This window comes from Capricornis sumatraensis, chromosome 10, assembly GCF_032405125.1.
Source record: "Capricornis sumatraensis isolate serow.1 chromosome 10, serow.2, whole genome shotgun sequence".
In the NCBI taxonomy this organism is placed as follows: Eukaryota; Metazoa; Chordata; class Mammalia; order Artiodactyla; family Bovidae; genus Capricornis; species Capricornis sumatraensis.
Genome location: NC_091078.1, coordinates 98,216,906 through 98,232,779, shown reverse-complemented (window position 1 = coordinate 98,232,779; position 15,874 = coordinate 98,216,906). Strand labels below are relative to the sequence as shown.

Here is a 15,874-nt window from a genome sequence, read left to right as displayed (position 1 = left end):
TGTAAAATTATGAGGAGCTCTCGGTATTGACATAGAAAGGTTTTCAAGGCATATAGTTTTTTTAATGTAGGTTATTAATAATATATATATGAGTCTAATTGCTTAAAAAATCATTGATATATTTAAGGATGCTAACAACGATTACTTTTGAGAAGGGGAGCAGCATTACTGGTGGGGGGTTAATGAGCAAGGGGGAATCTTTATGTTTATTTCTGAATGTTTTTGGTAAATCACAACAAAAATCCAAATATTGCTTTTAATTATTTTTAATTTTTAAAAAATACAGGATCAGGACTTTTGTAATCATTTTTTTATAAGCCAGTTATAAAAAAAAGGAAAGCTGATTTTGGAGCATGATAGGTCCTTCCTACTGTCACCTATAGTGCATGTCTCAGTTGCTCCCCTCACGCCCACTTTACAGTTGAGAAAACTGATACCTCAGGCCCAAGCCCTTTCCCAAAGCCGCAGCACAAGTGGCTTAGCAAAAACAACCGTCTCCACTCTGGGAAGCCTCCTGAGAATTAATTCCAGGAGGCCCTGCCCACCCACCGATCCCCAATCCCCAGGGCCACCCAGAAAAGAGAACAGAGTCAGCTTATGTTTTCACAAATTTAATCCCTGCTATCCTGATCCCCAATTCCAGAGCACTTCTAGGCCACACTTCCTTTCTCCTGGTCACTCAAGGCTTAGTCATCCACCACTTCCCTCCCCACTAGGAGGCCAAAACTGTACTCAGTCCCAGGGGCCACTTTTTCCCCATCTTGACTCTTGTTGAATACAGACCCATGACCTTGATCTAATCTTGATCTGGCCTCATTCAGCAAAGGCGAAGCATGGAGAAGGGAGAGCGAAGATCAGGGGCCCATCTGGGGCTGCAGCAGCCAGAACAGGAGTAGGAGCCAGGCAGAAGTGCAGGGAACTGAGAGAATCCCATTGCTTATTTGCTTCTTGATCCATCTGCTGTATTTGGTGATACGGGTATACACACCCGGATTATGTACTTTGGCGCAGGCCTTTTCCCAGGACAACACCCCAGCAAGAATCCATCTGCCCTCGACTTCACAAGCCAGTGGACCCCCAGAATCCCCCTAGGCAAAGAGAAAGGAGTGATGGAGGCTCCCGGCCCAGCTGGAGCCCAAGGAACTGGGGGACCCAGAATGCCCACCCTCTGAGTTCTGCTTGGAAGCTTGTTTCAATCCTTAAGGATCTCACTTCATGGACTCTTCCTTCACTCCTCAGCTGAGGATCCCATCCCAGAATATCAGGCAAAAATCAAAGTCACGGGGAAGGAAGACGGGAGAAGGGCTCCGCTTGATAATGATGAGAAACAGGGAGGCCAAGCAAACCCCTCCCTGGGGAACTGCCCCCCATCTGGAATCATCCCAACCGAAGGACAGCTGCCAGAACCTCCCAGAAACTCACAGAGCACAAGTCTTCTCTGTAATTGGTGGCACAAATCATATCCCCCAGCACAAGGGGGACAACGCGGGGGATGTGGGAATTCTTGCGGTAAATCTGGTCACACTTCTTGTTGTCCATGATAAACACCTCGGCCTCCTGCAGCTCTGGGGCCAGCGTGGAGTTGGCTGTGGAGGAGTCCAGTGGGGTGAGAACTGACTCCTCATTCCACTCAACCCTGCCTCTTCCCAGGGTTTGTCCCTCCAGCATCAAGACTTGGCCACAGCCCTTCACGTCTCCAGGCCCTCCTTCACGTGGCCCTTCCCCTGTGGTGTGGACCATGTCTGACAAGCACCTAACTCTCTAAAGCTCTTCTCCAAAATCCTTTCCTCTGGGAATCTTTTGCTTTTGAACCAAGCAGGATACAATACAAGTTTCAGTGCAACTCCTCCGGAATTGAGACCCCAACACCAAGCTGCTTCTCTCCAGCCTCTGAGCTTTGTACTGGCTGTGCCCTCTGCCACCTGATTGACACTCATTCCTCCTTCTGGCACCTCAGGCAGACCCTCTGCCCAGAGTTCATCCCAGACTCCTCCTGACTTACTCTCATGATCACCTGATAAACTCTCTGCCTTTTTCCTTGTGAGTCTGTGCCCCTACCCACACTTCAGTTATGAGCTCCCAAGAGGCAGGACATACATCCTCAGTGCCCAGGGTCTGGCATGTGGCAGATGCCTGAACATTGACATCTGTCAGGTAAACGAATAACTGAATGAATCTATGAATCCCTAACTCTAAGCTTCTGAAAGAAGCAAATGATCAGGCTTTCCTAGGTCTAAATGAAGGGCCCACAGCAAGTGCAATGGTGTCAACCATGGCAACAGTTCTCATGTGAGGAGCAATCCTAACACATCCAAAGAACCAGGGGTCAGAGGAAACAGCTTCGTGACAGGCACCATGAAGGGGCTCAGCAGGCAAGACCCCAAGAGAATGGAGCGTACTCTCTGGGGTGCCATACCTCACCCCCAACCCCTTCCTCCTTACCTGAGAAGCGCTGTTTAACCTGGCCCCAGCCAGTTACCCAGCACTGTGTCCCAACCTTGAGGCTGTAGTTGGGCTCCGGAAGGCAGATGGGCTGCACATACTTGCTGATGATGACAGGATTGTAAAGCTGGAGAAGGGCCACATCACCCATGACGAAGGTCCGGCCCCAGTACTTGGGGTGCATAATGATGTCCCTCACAGGGATCAAGAGGGTTCTTGTGGAGTTCGGGGGCATCAGCTTGGAGGTGCCAAGAATCACTGAATACTCTTTTGTGCTACAGGAGACACAGAGCCCCATCTGGTGGATCTCAGGTTCTCAAGCAACACTATGCTCCTACCTCCACCAAGGATGCTCCTGTTAATAGAAGTCCTGCCTGATTTGCCCTGCTCACTCCATCCTGCTCATCCAGCCTAGGTGCCGTCAGGGTCAGAGAGATGACTGCCTCCTCATTCATCAGTCGAGCTGATCAAGTGGCCTGGTCCATGTGTAGTTACTAGCACGCACGCAGGTTCTCATGTGTGTGAGGGGTGGGGTGTATGCTGGGTTTGCCTGTTGCCCTGGCTAGGATAGTCTCTGTTGCTTGGGTTCCTGCCCTGGCTCAGTTCCCTGGCCTCTGTGAGATCATAAGAGTGACTCTCTCCTATTCTGGACATCCCTTCCCGCTCCCTCAACCTCCTATATCCCCACACTATTTCACAGAGGAAACAAGGAGTCTAGGCTGGGTCCTTTACAGTCTTGGGTCTCCAGAGGCCATACTCACCCTTCGATGCAGTGGGCAGCAGTCACCACCCAGTTGAGGTCAATGAGGGCCCCTCCACACACGTGCTCATTTCCCACTCGGAGGCTCACTTCCCAGGGCCAATGGCGAGACAGGTCCAAGTTCTTCGGCCACCAAGGTTGGCCACAAGCTTCAGGAACAGTGTGCCAGGGAGATACAGTGGCCACACAGAGGAGGCTAAGGATGACTAAGACCAAGATGCCCCCAGGGGAATTTGCACAAGGCTGTAAACTCAGGGACTTGCTTCCATTTCAAACAAGGGGAAACTAAAGGTGAGAGAAGAGCAGCGGCCTACCCAAAGGCACTGAGCTGGACAGAAAATGACAATAACAGAGATAAAAAGCATCAAAACAGAGAGATGACAGGAGGAGGAGAGAGATACTGAGACACACAGGGAGCGAAAAACACAGAACTTCAACACTAGGGAGAAGCATAGGAGCCCCAAGACAGGAACTGTATTTTCTTATGTTCTCAGGCCATGTTCCTAAAAGGTTTTCTGCATCTCTTAAATGCAAAAGGCCTCTGTCCTACTCAGAGTCAAGAAAATCTCCAGACTTCTATGTCAGAAATCTTTACATAGATGATTCAAGAAAAAGCCCCAGCATGGAGCCAACAGAGGCCTCCCACTCACAGCTTACACACTGTTAGTTTGCAAGCAGTTTCAACAATCAAGTTGTATGACCATATGAATGTGAACATACATGCAGAATTGTAAATAAAATATTAGCCAATATTATATTTTTTAAAATAATGAACCATGATCATGTAGAGATTGTCCCAGGGCACAAGGGTAGTCCACAGTGGAAGCACTCTTGGTGTATTCTCCACATAAACAGTTCTTTTTCTCTAAGGAAAAATCATGTGCTTTTCTCAACAGATATAGAAAAGGGCATTTCAAAAATTCAACATAGCTTTATGACTAAAAAACAAAACAAACTCTTACTTTAGCAAAGTAAGAAAATCTACAGGAAACCTACAGGAAACATCATACAACATTAAAGAACAAACCAAAAAAATTATACTTTCAGAAGCCAGAAGTAATGATACTTTGTGGGAGGATGGCAAAGGAAGCAATTGGGGTGACAGAAGGGAGCTTCTGGGTGCTGGTACCACTCTACTTTCTGACTGGGTGGAGACTGCACAGATGCATTCACTGTGTGATAATTTCATGAGCTGGGTACAAGATTTGTGCACTTTTTGTGTGCATGTATATAATACTTCAATAGCTGATTTGTAAAATCAGTAACATTTCTCTACCCCAACCGACCTGAACGTAGCACAGCTATATTCAAAATAAGATACATTTTATAGCTACAAATTATAAAACACCCTGGAGTTCAAGTATTCAACACTAAGCCAGATATCTGTGGTAATACATTTCAAACTCTAATAAAGGACACTGAAAATGACTGGAATAAATGGAGAAAGACCCAGTGTTTTAAAACAGAATAAATATTTCAGATGCAATTCTTCCCAAAATTAATCTGTAAAGTCACTTTCCCATTTCAAATTTTTAAGAAATCTGATAAACTTACTTTAAAATTGAAATAGAAAAACAAAGGTCCATAAAGTAGAGCAAAGAAGGGATATTTGTCCTAGCAGATACTAAGGCACACAACAAAGCCATAGTAATAAAAACTGTGGTACTGACAAGGACAGACAAATGGACCCCAAAAAAGGAACAGAGAACTTGAAATTGTTCCTCAGAATACAGGAACTTAATGTAAATAAAGGAGCTACCACAATCTGAGTAAATGACGGACTGTTGAGCAGATGGTGCTGGGAAAACTGGCTCATTATAAAATAAGAAAGAAAAACAAAACTCAATTCTTCCCTAGTAGTACTTGAAGACCTTGAAGGTAAAACTGTAAAGTTAACAGGCAAACATGTGACATAGGATGGAAAAGGACTCTTTAAACAAACCTCAAACCACAACCCATAAAAGCATTAAACTGATTAACATGATTACATAAAAATCAAGGATTTTTGACCCCAGGACAAGGTTAACAGACAGATGACAGATTAGTAGGTAATATCTGCAATGTCTAAAATCAATGCTTTTGTTAGGAATATACAAGGAACTCTAGGAAATCATCAAGAAAAAAGAACAATAGACTATGTACAAAGGGATAAGGACAATCAATTTATCAGAAGAGGAAATTCAAGAGGCCAAAAGCACAATGAGACATGCTCATTAGTAATGAGGAAAATCTCAATTAAACTAAAGAGTCAGTTTTTTTAATCTATTAGATAGGCAAAAGCTGGATGAAGCCAAGGAGTGGGAGGTCTGTAACAATATATACAACTTCACAAATTGCTAGTAGGAATGCAGAGGGCTGAATTTTTGAAATTCATAGGTTGTACTGTGATTACCTAAGAGAATATCCTTAGAAAATACACATCAGAGTATTCAGAGATAAAGAATTGTATGCTACTCTCAACTGATTCTGAAAAAAATTATGTATATGTATGTGTTCTTATACTATTTTCAGTCTTTTGTACGTTTAAAATTATTTCCAAGGAAAATATTTTTTAAATGGAGCTAAATGAAAAGAGGAGGAAACAGAAAGAGATCTAGAGCACATACTGTTTATGTAAGTTACAGATACATGCACATAAACCACAATATGTATTTATGCCAAAACACAAAGATATGTATCGATCATACAAGAAAGGCTGGGAGGAGAGTGAAGAGAAGGAATAGGGGTGGGGCAAAGATAGAAGAAGAAATAACTAACTTAATCAACCAAACAATCCACAATAAATCGGGGTGCACCTGTTACAATGGAAACCTATGAACAAACAGGGGCAACACAACCCTCCACCCTTAAAAGTCTAAGGAAAAAGACAGGAAGATCTCAGAAGAGCCAGGCTCTGCAGACACTTCCATAAGGCCCAAGAGGCTCCATTTGTAAACGAACAGTTCAGAGCTCAAAAGGTTTCTTCCTGGGCATGTTCCCTGATGGGATACAGCCTCAGTTGAACTTGAAGAGGCTCTGCATTCCCACAGGAGGCCCAGATACTCTTTCATTGTGCACTGTTGAGTCTGTACTTCCTGACAGGCACAGGCTGTTCTTTAGAAAGCAGGCCATTTACACTGAGTTTCTGCTTCTTATAGACCCAGAAACACTAGCTCTGTGACCCTCTTCAGAATATACCCTCCCAGGATCCAAGGTTTTCTTGAGGCAGGGTCTTACCCTACCCACCTGGTTTGGTGCTGTCTCCTTTGTAACCTGGAGGAGAAACGGGGAACAGAGATGAAATAAGAGGTTGTAACAGGATGACAATGGAGTACATTTTTCATTAGTTCATTCAATCCTTCACCAATTATTTCCTAATCTCCCACTCTGTTCCCAGCCCTGGAGCCCAAGGACAAGGGGCTGGGGGTTGTATCAAGAGACAGAGGTGTATCAGACAGACCCCTCCTGTATGTGCACTTGAGGAGCAGGTTGTCCAGAAGAGAAGTCATAAGTAAACACACAGTCACTCATGTGAGATCAATGTGGGGACAAGGCTCCAGGTGGCAGTAAGTCCAGAAGAAGACAGAGAGGATTCTGGAAAGAGGGGTTATTGTGCCAGATCTTAAAGATGAGAGAGTAAAACAGAAATGAAAACTGACAGTGACATTCTTTATGAAAGAAGCATCATGGTGTAAGCTGGAGACTCTAGAGGATAAAGGACAAAGCCTGTGATGGCAAGAAATGACGCCAGGGGAAGAAAGTCAGGAGTCAATCGAAGTGTCTTCATAAGTCAGGCCAAGAAGCCTGGGTGAGACTCTGGGAGGAGGGAGGCCAATGGAGGTGTGACATGGTCAGGCTTGTATTGTGAAGGCAGTATGCAGATTAGATAGGAAGGTGAAAAGGTTGAATGCAGTAAGATTTCACCAGAGCCGTGGTAGAAGCCAGGCTACAAATGAAGAGGGCTGAACGAAGTGGCAGTGGCAAAAGACTTGATGAGCTGTATGGGACGAAGGAAGATAGCCGAGTCTACGGAAAACTCCCCCAATTTCTGATTTTAGAGATAAATGACTACTATCCACTGAGTAAGAGGACAGAATAAGAGAACCTAGTTTATCAGAAGAAGAGGATCTCAACTTTGGAACCCAAGGAGCTGTGATGGCTCTAGGTCATTCAAGAACAGGTGCCCAGTATGTTGCTGTGCATCCAGGCACATTGTTTCCTGAGGGAGCAGCATCACATAAATGGGAGCTGCAGCTCAATACCCAGGGCAAGTGAGTTCACTCAGGGAGCAGTGAAGAGGGAACCCAGACAAGACTTCTGGCAACACCAATAAGTCAGGGATGACCAGAACATGGGGCGCCTGGGAGGAACACAGAAGAGCATGGGAGGTCACTCTGAGGTAGAGGAGATTCAGGAACACGGCCTGAGAGAAGCGGAGGGATTAGAGAAAATCAGAGGGAGGAGTGGAAAGGTCAGGGATGACAGGGCAAAGACATGCCAGGAACGCGCTAAGGATTGGTTGAGAAGGGAGGAAGCACCCGAAGGAAAGATGAAGTGAAAACTTACTTCGAGAAATCTGGCAGTGAGGGGACGAGACTGGGTGAAGAAACACAGTAAATAGAAAGGGAGAGGATACAGATCTACGAGCGCAGACGGAGGGCCCAGAGTCCACAGCTGCGGTGAGCAGGCTGACCTTGAACAGGAGGCCTGGCTCTGATTCCTAAAGAAAGGGTAACACTCAGGTTTGGAGGGGCCGCCGGGCCTGAGGGAGTCAAGGGAAACAGCACCTGAGGGCCTGTGTTTCCTGAGGGAAGGAAGCCACTGCTAGTGAGGCTACCCTCCGAAGAACAGAGGGTCTGAGAAGAAAGTGAAGTTGACCACACTGGTTTAAGTGTGGGGAGACCCTGGGCTTAGCCCTCACAGCAGGGGTGACTACCCTCGCACCACAGGGCCTCAGGAGGCTGTAGGGCTGGCAGGCCTAAGGACAGACGCAGAGAGGGCGGGAGTTTGCGAGTCCTGGAACAAGGGAACCGCCCTGAGAGAGGCCCGAAGGCTCAGTTGAGGAGAAGGGGCTCCGGGCTGGCGGGCGGCGCAGGGCCCATCCCGGCCTCTCCCGCGGGTTGGAGGGCAGCGTCGGGGGAGGACGACCCGGAGCAGAGCGGGAGCGGCGCGGAACAGACGCCGCCCTCACCCGAGTTCAGCAGCAGCAGTAGCAGCAGCAAGAAGCTACGGCTCAGGCCTAACGGCCTCGAGGCTGCACGCCCTGCGCTAAGGCAGAAGAGCAAGGCGGCCATAAGGCCCCCGAGGCGGCCTCTAGCGGCAGCAGCGGCGGCCCGCGTGAACCCCGAACGCCGCGACGACTTCACCCGCACTTGACGCACATGACGGAGCTTCAGACACGTGACGGCCCGTCCAGCACGTGATGACGTCGATGACGCGCGATGGTGCACCTGGAATCATGAACGCTCAGCAACACGTAGGCCCACCTCCTGCGGGCTCCGTGAAGATGACTGCAGAGCCTTGGGCCTCTCGTTGCCTCCTCAGTGGCTGGTGCCATGGAAGTACCCCCAAGTGCCTTAAGTTGGTGACTGTACCCCCAAACCTGGCCAGTGAAGGCACATCCAAATCCTCAGACTGGTGTTGGCGACATGTCGTCCAGCCTCTGATCACAACCTTGTTTCCCTTGCGTTGAAAAGTTTCTCAGTTTATGTTGTTTTGAGATTCTGGAAAGATATAGAAAGCACCAGAAAAGAACACTAAGGCTAGGGAATTAGGGAAGATGTCCTTATAAAAGTGACATTTAAGCTGGAAATCTGTATGCAGTTCAGGAAGCAACAGTTAGAACTGGACATGGAACAAGAGACTGGTTGCAAATAGGAAAAGGAGTATGTCAAGGATGTATATTGTCACCCTGCTTATTTAACTTATATGCAGAGTACATCATGAGAAACGCTGGACTGGAAGAAACACAAGCTGGAATCAAGATTGCCAAGAGAAATATCAATAACTTCAGATATGCAGATGACACCACCCTTTTGGCAGAAAGTGAAGGGGAACTAAAAAGCCTCTTGATGAAAGTGAAAGTGGAGAGTGAAAAAGTTGGCTTAAAGCTCAACATTCAGAAAACGAAGATCATGGCATCTGGTCCCATCACTTCATGGGAAATAGATGGGGAAACAGTGGAAACAATGTCAGACTTTATTTTGGGGGGCTCCAAAATCACTGCAGATGGTGACTGCAGCCATGAAATTGAAAGATGCTTACTCCTTGGAAGAAAAGTGTATAACAAACCTAGATAGTATATTCAAAAGCAGAGACGTTACTTTGCCGACTAAGGTCCATCTAGTCAAGGCTATGGTTTTTCCTGTGGTCATGTATGGATGTGAGAGTTGGACTGTGAAGAAGGCAGACCACTGAAAATTTGGTGCTTTTGAACTGTGGTGTTGGAGAAGACTCTTGAGAGTTCCTTGGACTGCAAGGAGATCCAACCAGTCCATTCTGAAAGACATCAGCTCTGGGATTTCTTTGGAAGGAATGATGCTAAAGCTGAGGCTCCAGTACTTTGGCCACCTCATGCGAAGAGTTGACTCATTGGAGAAGGCTCTGATGCTGGGAGGGATTGGGGGCAGGAGGAGAAGGGGATGACCGAGGATGAGATGGCTGGATGGCATCACTGACTCGATGGACGCGAGTCTGGGTGAACTCCGGGAGTTGGTGATGGACAGGGAGGCCTGGCATGCTGCGATTCTTGGGGTCACAAAGAGTCAGACACGACTGAGCGACTGAACTGAACTGAACTGAAGACTTGAACGAGGGACCTTGGGGGAGACCTCAGAAAAGCGTTTATACACTTTCACAAACCACCAGTGGGATGGTAGAAACTGAAAGAAACAGTGGCGGATATGAAACCTTGGGCTTTCACAGGGTGATTTGTAGAAGAATGCTGTTTTGGGATCTGCTGGGTCTAGTCAAGGCTATGGTTTTTCCTGTGGTCATGTATGGATGTGAGTTGGACTGTGAAGAAGGCAGACCACTGAAAATTTGATGCTTTTGAACTGTGGTGTTGGAGAAGACTCTTGAGGGTCCCTTGGACTGCAAGGAGATCCAACCAGCCCATTCTGAAGGGCATCAGCCCTGGGATTTCTTTGGAAGGAATGATGCTAAAGCTGAGGCTCCAGTACTGTGGCCACCTCATGCGAAGAGTTGACTCATTGGAGAAGGCTCTGATGCTGGGAGGGATTGGGGGCAGGAGGAGAAGGGGATGACCGAGGATGAGATGGCTGGATGGCATCACTGACTCGATGGACGCGAGTCTGGGTGAACTCCGGGAGTTGGTGATGGACAGGGAGGCCTGGCGTGCTGCGATTCATGGGGCCGCAGAGTCGGACACAACTGAGCGACTGAACTGAACTGAACTGGTGTATCCAGGATTGGGAGATGACAATCAAGATTCCTGCTGCCTCTGTCAAGTGTGGGGGACCCAAGTCTGGGAACCACATTCTGCACCCTAGCATCTGCAGCGGTCCAGAATATGAGTTCCACTAATAGGAGGTGAGGAGAGGTGACATGTGCCACTTTAATGCAAAGGCAGTAAAGAGAAGATTGACTTCTCTACTGTGTTGATGCAGAGCAATGGCTTTCAAAGTGTGGTCCACAGAGCAGCAGGAGCAGCACCTGGGAACTTAAGAGATGTACATTTTTAAGACCCACCCAAACCTACAGGATGTAAAACTCTGGGAGTGGAATCAGTTATCTGTAGTTTAATAAGCCCTCCAGGGAAGTCTGAGGTAGGTAAGCATGAACCACAGGGCTGAGAGGACATAATATAGAGAAAAGCCATCTGCTGACCAAGAACACCTGATTGGGATGACATAGGAACGAGAAGTTCAATTTATTTTGTTAACCCATGAATATTCAGTGACTTTTTTTTTTAATTTTATTGAGGTATAGTTGATTTATGTTAATTTCTGCTGTACAGCAAAATTATTTATTTATATAGATACTTAGATTACATGGGGTGTCCCAGGTGGCTCAGTGGGTTAAGAATCCCCCTGTAATGCAGGAGACACAGAAACACGGGTTCAATCCCTGGGTCAGGAAGATCCCCTGGAGGACATGGCGACCCACTCCAATACTGTTGCCTAGAGAATCCCATGGACAGAGGAGCCTGGCAGGCTACAGTCCACGGGGTCGCAGAGTCAGACATGACTCAAGTGACAGAGTACAGAGATTATATAGATGCATTCTTTTTCCTTTTTTCTTCACCATGACTTATCACAGGACATTAAATATATTTCCTGTGTTATACAGTGGGATTCCCTGATAGCTCAGTTGGTAAAGAATCTGCCTGCAATGCAGGAGATCTCGCTTTGATTCCTCATCGGGAAGACCTGCTGGAGAAGGAGTAGGCTACCCACTCAAGTATTCTTGGGCTTCCCTGGTGGCTCAGCTGGTAAAAAAAATCTGCATGTTTATCCATTCTATATATAATTGTTTGCGTCTGCTAATCCCAAACTCCTGATCTAACCCTCCCTCACCCCTCCTTGGCAACCACAAGTCTGTTCTCTGTGTCTGTTAGCCTGTTTCTGATACATAGATATGTTCATTTGTGTCATATTTTAGATTTCACATATAAGTGATATCATATGGTATTTGTCTTCTTCTGACTTAACTTCACTTAATATAATCATCTTGAGGTCCATCTAGGATGCTGCAAAATAATGCTGGCATTATTTTGTTCTTTTTCATGGCTGAGTATAACCCGTCGTATATATGTGCTATATCATCTTTATCCATTCATCTGTCGATGGACATTTAGGTTGTTTCCGTGTCTTGGCTATTGTGAATAGTGCTGCTATGAACACAGGGGTGTGCACATCTTTTTAAATTATAGTTTCATCCATGTATATGCCCAGACGTGGGACTACTGAATCATTATGGCAACTCTATTTTTAGCTTTTTGGGGACCCTCCATATTGTTTTCCATAGAGGCTGCATCAATTTATATTCCCAACAGTGCAGGAGGGTTCCCTTTTCTCCACATCTTCTCCAGCATTTTTTTGTGTATTTTTTTTATAATGGTCATTCTCACTGGTGTGAGGTGATACCTCACTGTAGTTTTGATTTGTGTTTTTCTACTAATTAAAAATGCTGATGTTCAGCATCTTTGCTTGTGCCTGTTGGCCATCAATATGTCTTCTTTGGAGAAATGTCCATGTAGGTCTTCTGCGCATTTTCTGATTGGGTTGTTTTCTCTGTTGAGTCACATGAGCTGTTTGTATATTTTGGAAATTAAGCCCTTGTCAGTCATATCATTTGCAAATATATTCTCCCAGTCAGTAGGCTGTCTTTCATTTTGTTTATGGTTTCCTTTGCCGTGCAAAAGCTTGTACGTTTTCTTAGCTTCCATTTGTTTACTTTTGCTTTTATTTTTATTGCCTTGGGAGAGTGATCAAAGAAAACATTGGTATGATTTAGCTCAGTGAGTTCTGCCTGTGTTCTCTTGTAGTTTTATCGTGTTATGTCTCATATTTAGGTCTTTAAGCCATTTTACTTTTGTGTACAGTGTGAAGCTGTGTTTTAACTTCACTGATTTACATCAGTTAAGTTGCTCAGTCATGTCTGACTCTTTGTGACCCCATGGACTCCAGCACACCAGGCCTCCCTGTCCATCACCAACTCCTGGAGTTTACTCAAATTCATGTCTATTGAGTGAGTGATGCCATCCAACCATCTCATCCTCTGTCATCCCCTTCTCCTCCTGCCTTCAGTCTTTCCCAGCATCAGCACCTTTTCAAATAAGTCAGTTCTTCGCATCAGGTTGCCAAAGTATTGGAGTTTCAGCTTCAGCATCAGTCCTTCCAACGAATATTCAGGACTGATTTCCTTTAGGATGGATTGGTTGGATCTCCTTACTGTACAAGGGACTCTCAAGAGTCTTCTCCAACACCACAGTTCAAAAGCATCAGTTCTTTGGCTCTCAGCTTTCTTTATAGTCCAACTCTCACATCTATACATGACTACTGGAAAAGCCATAGCCTTGCCTAGACGGACCTTTATTGGCAAAGTAATGTCTCTGCTTTTTAATATCTAGGTTGGTCATAACTTTTCTCCCAAGGAGCAAGCATCTTTTAATTTCACAGCTGCCGTAACCATCTGCAGTGATTTTGGAGCCCCCCAAAATAAGCAGTCCATCACTGTTTCCACTGTTTCTCCATCTATTTGCCATGAAGTGATGCTGTGAAAGTGCTGCACTCAATATGCCAGCAAATTTGGAAAACTCAGCAGTGGCCACAGGACTGGAAAAGGTCAGCTTTCATTCCAGTCCCTAAGAAAGGCAATGCCAAAGAATGCTTAAACTACTGCACAATTGCACTCATCTCACACACTAGCAAAGTAATGCTCAAAATTCTCCAAGCCAGGCTTCAACAATATGTGAACCATGAACTTCTAGGTGTTCAGCTGGTTTTAGAAAAGGCAGAGGAACCAGAGATCAAATTGCCAACATCTGCTGGATCATCAAAAAAGCAAGCGAGTTCCAGAAAAACATCTATTTCTGCTTTAATTTCTGCTTTATTGACTATGCCAAAGCCTTTGACTGTGTGGATCACAATAAACTGTGGAAAATTCTGAAAGAGATGGGAATACAGACCACTTGACCTTCCTCTTGAGAAATCTGTATTCAGCTCAGGAAGCAACAGTTAGAATTGGACATGGAACAACAGACTGGTTTCAAATAGGAAAAGGAGTATGTCAAGGCTGTATATTGTCACTCTGCTTATTTAACTTCTATGCAGAGTACATCATGAGAAATGCTGGGCTGGATGAAGCACAGGCTGGAATCAAGATTGCTGGGAGAAATAGCAATAACCTCAGATACGCAGATGACACCACCCTTATGGCAGAAAGTGAAGAAGAACTAAAGAGCCTCTTGATGAAAGTGAAAGAGAAGAGTAAAAAAGGTTGGTTTAAAGCTCAACATTCAGAAAACTAAGATCATGGCATCCAGTCCCATTTCATGGCAAACAGATGGAGAAACAGTGGAAACAGTGGCAGACTTTAATCTTTGGGGCTCCAAAATCACTGCAGATGGTGACTGTGGCCATGAAATTAAAAGATGCTTGCTCCTTGGAAGAAAAGTTACGACCAACCTGGACAGCATATTAAAAAGCAGAGACATTACTTTGCCAACAAAGGTCCGTCTAATCAAGGCTTTGGTTTCTCCAATAGTCATGTATGGATGTGAGAGTTGGACTATAAAGAAAGCTGAGCGCCGAAGAGTTGATTCTTTTGAACTGTGGTGTTGGAGAAGACTCTTGAGAGTCCCTTGGACTCCAAGGAGATCCAACCAATCCATCCTAAAGGAAATCAGTCCTGAATACTCATTGGAAGGAGTGATGGTGAAGCTGAAACTCCAATACTTTAGCCACCTGATGCAAAGACCTGACTCAGTTGAAAAGACCCTGATGCTGGGAAAGATTGAAGGAGAGAGGAGAAGGGGATAACAGAGGATGAGATGGCTGGATCGCATCACTGACTCAAAGAACATGAGTTTGAGTAAACTCCAGGAGTTGGTGATGGACAGGGAGGCCTGGCGTGCTGTGGTCCTTGGGGTCTCAAAGAGTCAGACACGACTGAACGACTGAACTGAACGGAACTGATGGGAATGCAGACCTTTGGTAATAAAGTGGAGGTGACCAGCAAGCAGAAGCAGGGGAGGAGGAATAATATTACTCATGCCCCTGCCTGAGTAAGTTTTACTCCCAGTTCCAGTCTCTCTTGATTCTCTACTCTAAGCTACAAAGGCTATGTAATTAGCGTACAAAGCTCCCCACAGACATGCTGATAACTGTAACAGGAGTACAAGGAGCAGGAACCTGCTAGCTAAAACCATTCCTAGACTCATCAATGAGTAGGTGTGGACTCACCTCCCCGTCTAGAGCTTAATGAGAACCATGAATAGTTTCTTAGCCAAATGAGGAACTAGTTTTCTACAGAGTATATCATATGCAACCCCACAACTGCAAGGAGAGAAGAGCATCAGAACACAAAAGAATAAACATTTATTCAGCTGACATCAGAAATCTCCATACTCCATAACTGCCTCAACACAACTTGGGGTGAGCCTGGATGTGACCGCTGGAGCACTGAGAAGAAGGTTCCAAGACTGAGTTGCCCCAGGAAGATTTGTGTGGCAAAGAATGGGGACTCGGATCCACACTGGGCAGCAGGGGACCTTCTGCCAACCCAGACAACTGAGTCAGAAGCGAACACGGTGAGGCCTCCTCAGTCTCTCCTAACAATCACCACGCAGACTGGTTTGATAAAGTGTCAGGTCTAATGCTGTTGCACCGCTGATGATGTCTCTTCTTTGTTAGATGATGCCCAGACGTAGATAAAGAATCATGAAGCATCACTTGGCAGGTTGCTGTCCATCCAGCTGGGATGGTTTCACCCACTCCTTCCCGGCAGGCAGAGCACAGCCAAGGAGGAGGCATGATAATGCAGGTGCCTGGAACAGCAGGCTAGGAAACATCCAGGGTTCCTTCCTTGCTACCACTTTCTGTCATGTGGATCTCCACAGGGTCAGTGGATCCCAAATGGAATTGAGGAAACAGCACTGAGTAGGAGTGGGAGGTCAGAGGCAGAGCTAACGTGAGACTCAGAAACAGGGGGGAACGTGGATCAGGGTGA

General features: G+C 45.9%; 1 protein-coding gene across 1 annotated transcript; it reads right to left on the bottom strand.

The window, feature by feature from the left end:
* Window positions 1-854: 854 nt before the first annotated feature.
* On the bottom strand, window positions 855-8,475 carry LOC138087880 (serine protease 45). Its single transcript, XM_068983211.1, has 6 exons — window positions 8,373-8,475; window positions 6,428-6,454; window positions 3,204-3,351; window positions 2,443-2,717; window positions 1,423-1,586; window positions 855-1,088 (listed from the first exon to the last, which is right to left on the bottom strand). The coding sequence occupies exons 1-6, from the start codon at window positions 8,473-8,475 to the stop codon at window positions 855-857; spliced, it is 951 nt and encodes a 316-aa protein (XP_068839312.1).
* Window positions 8,476-15,874: the final 7,399 nt, after the last annotated feature.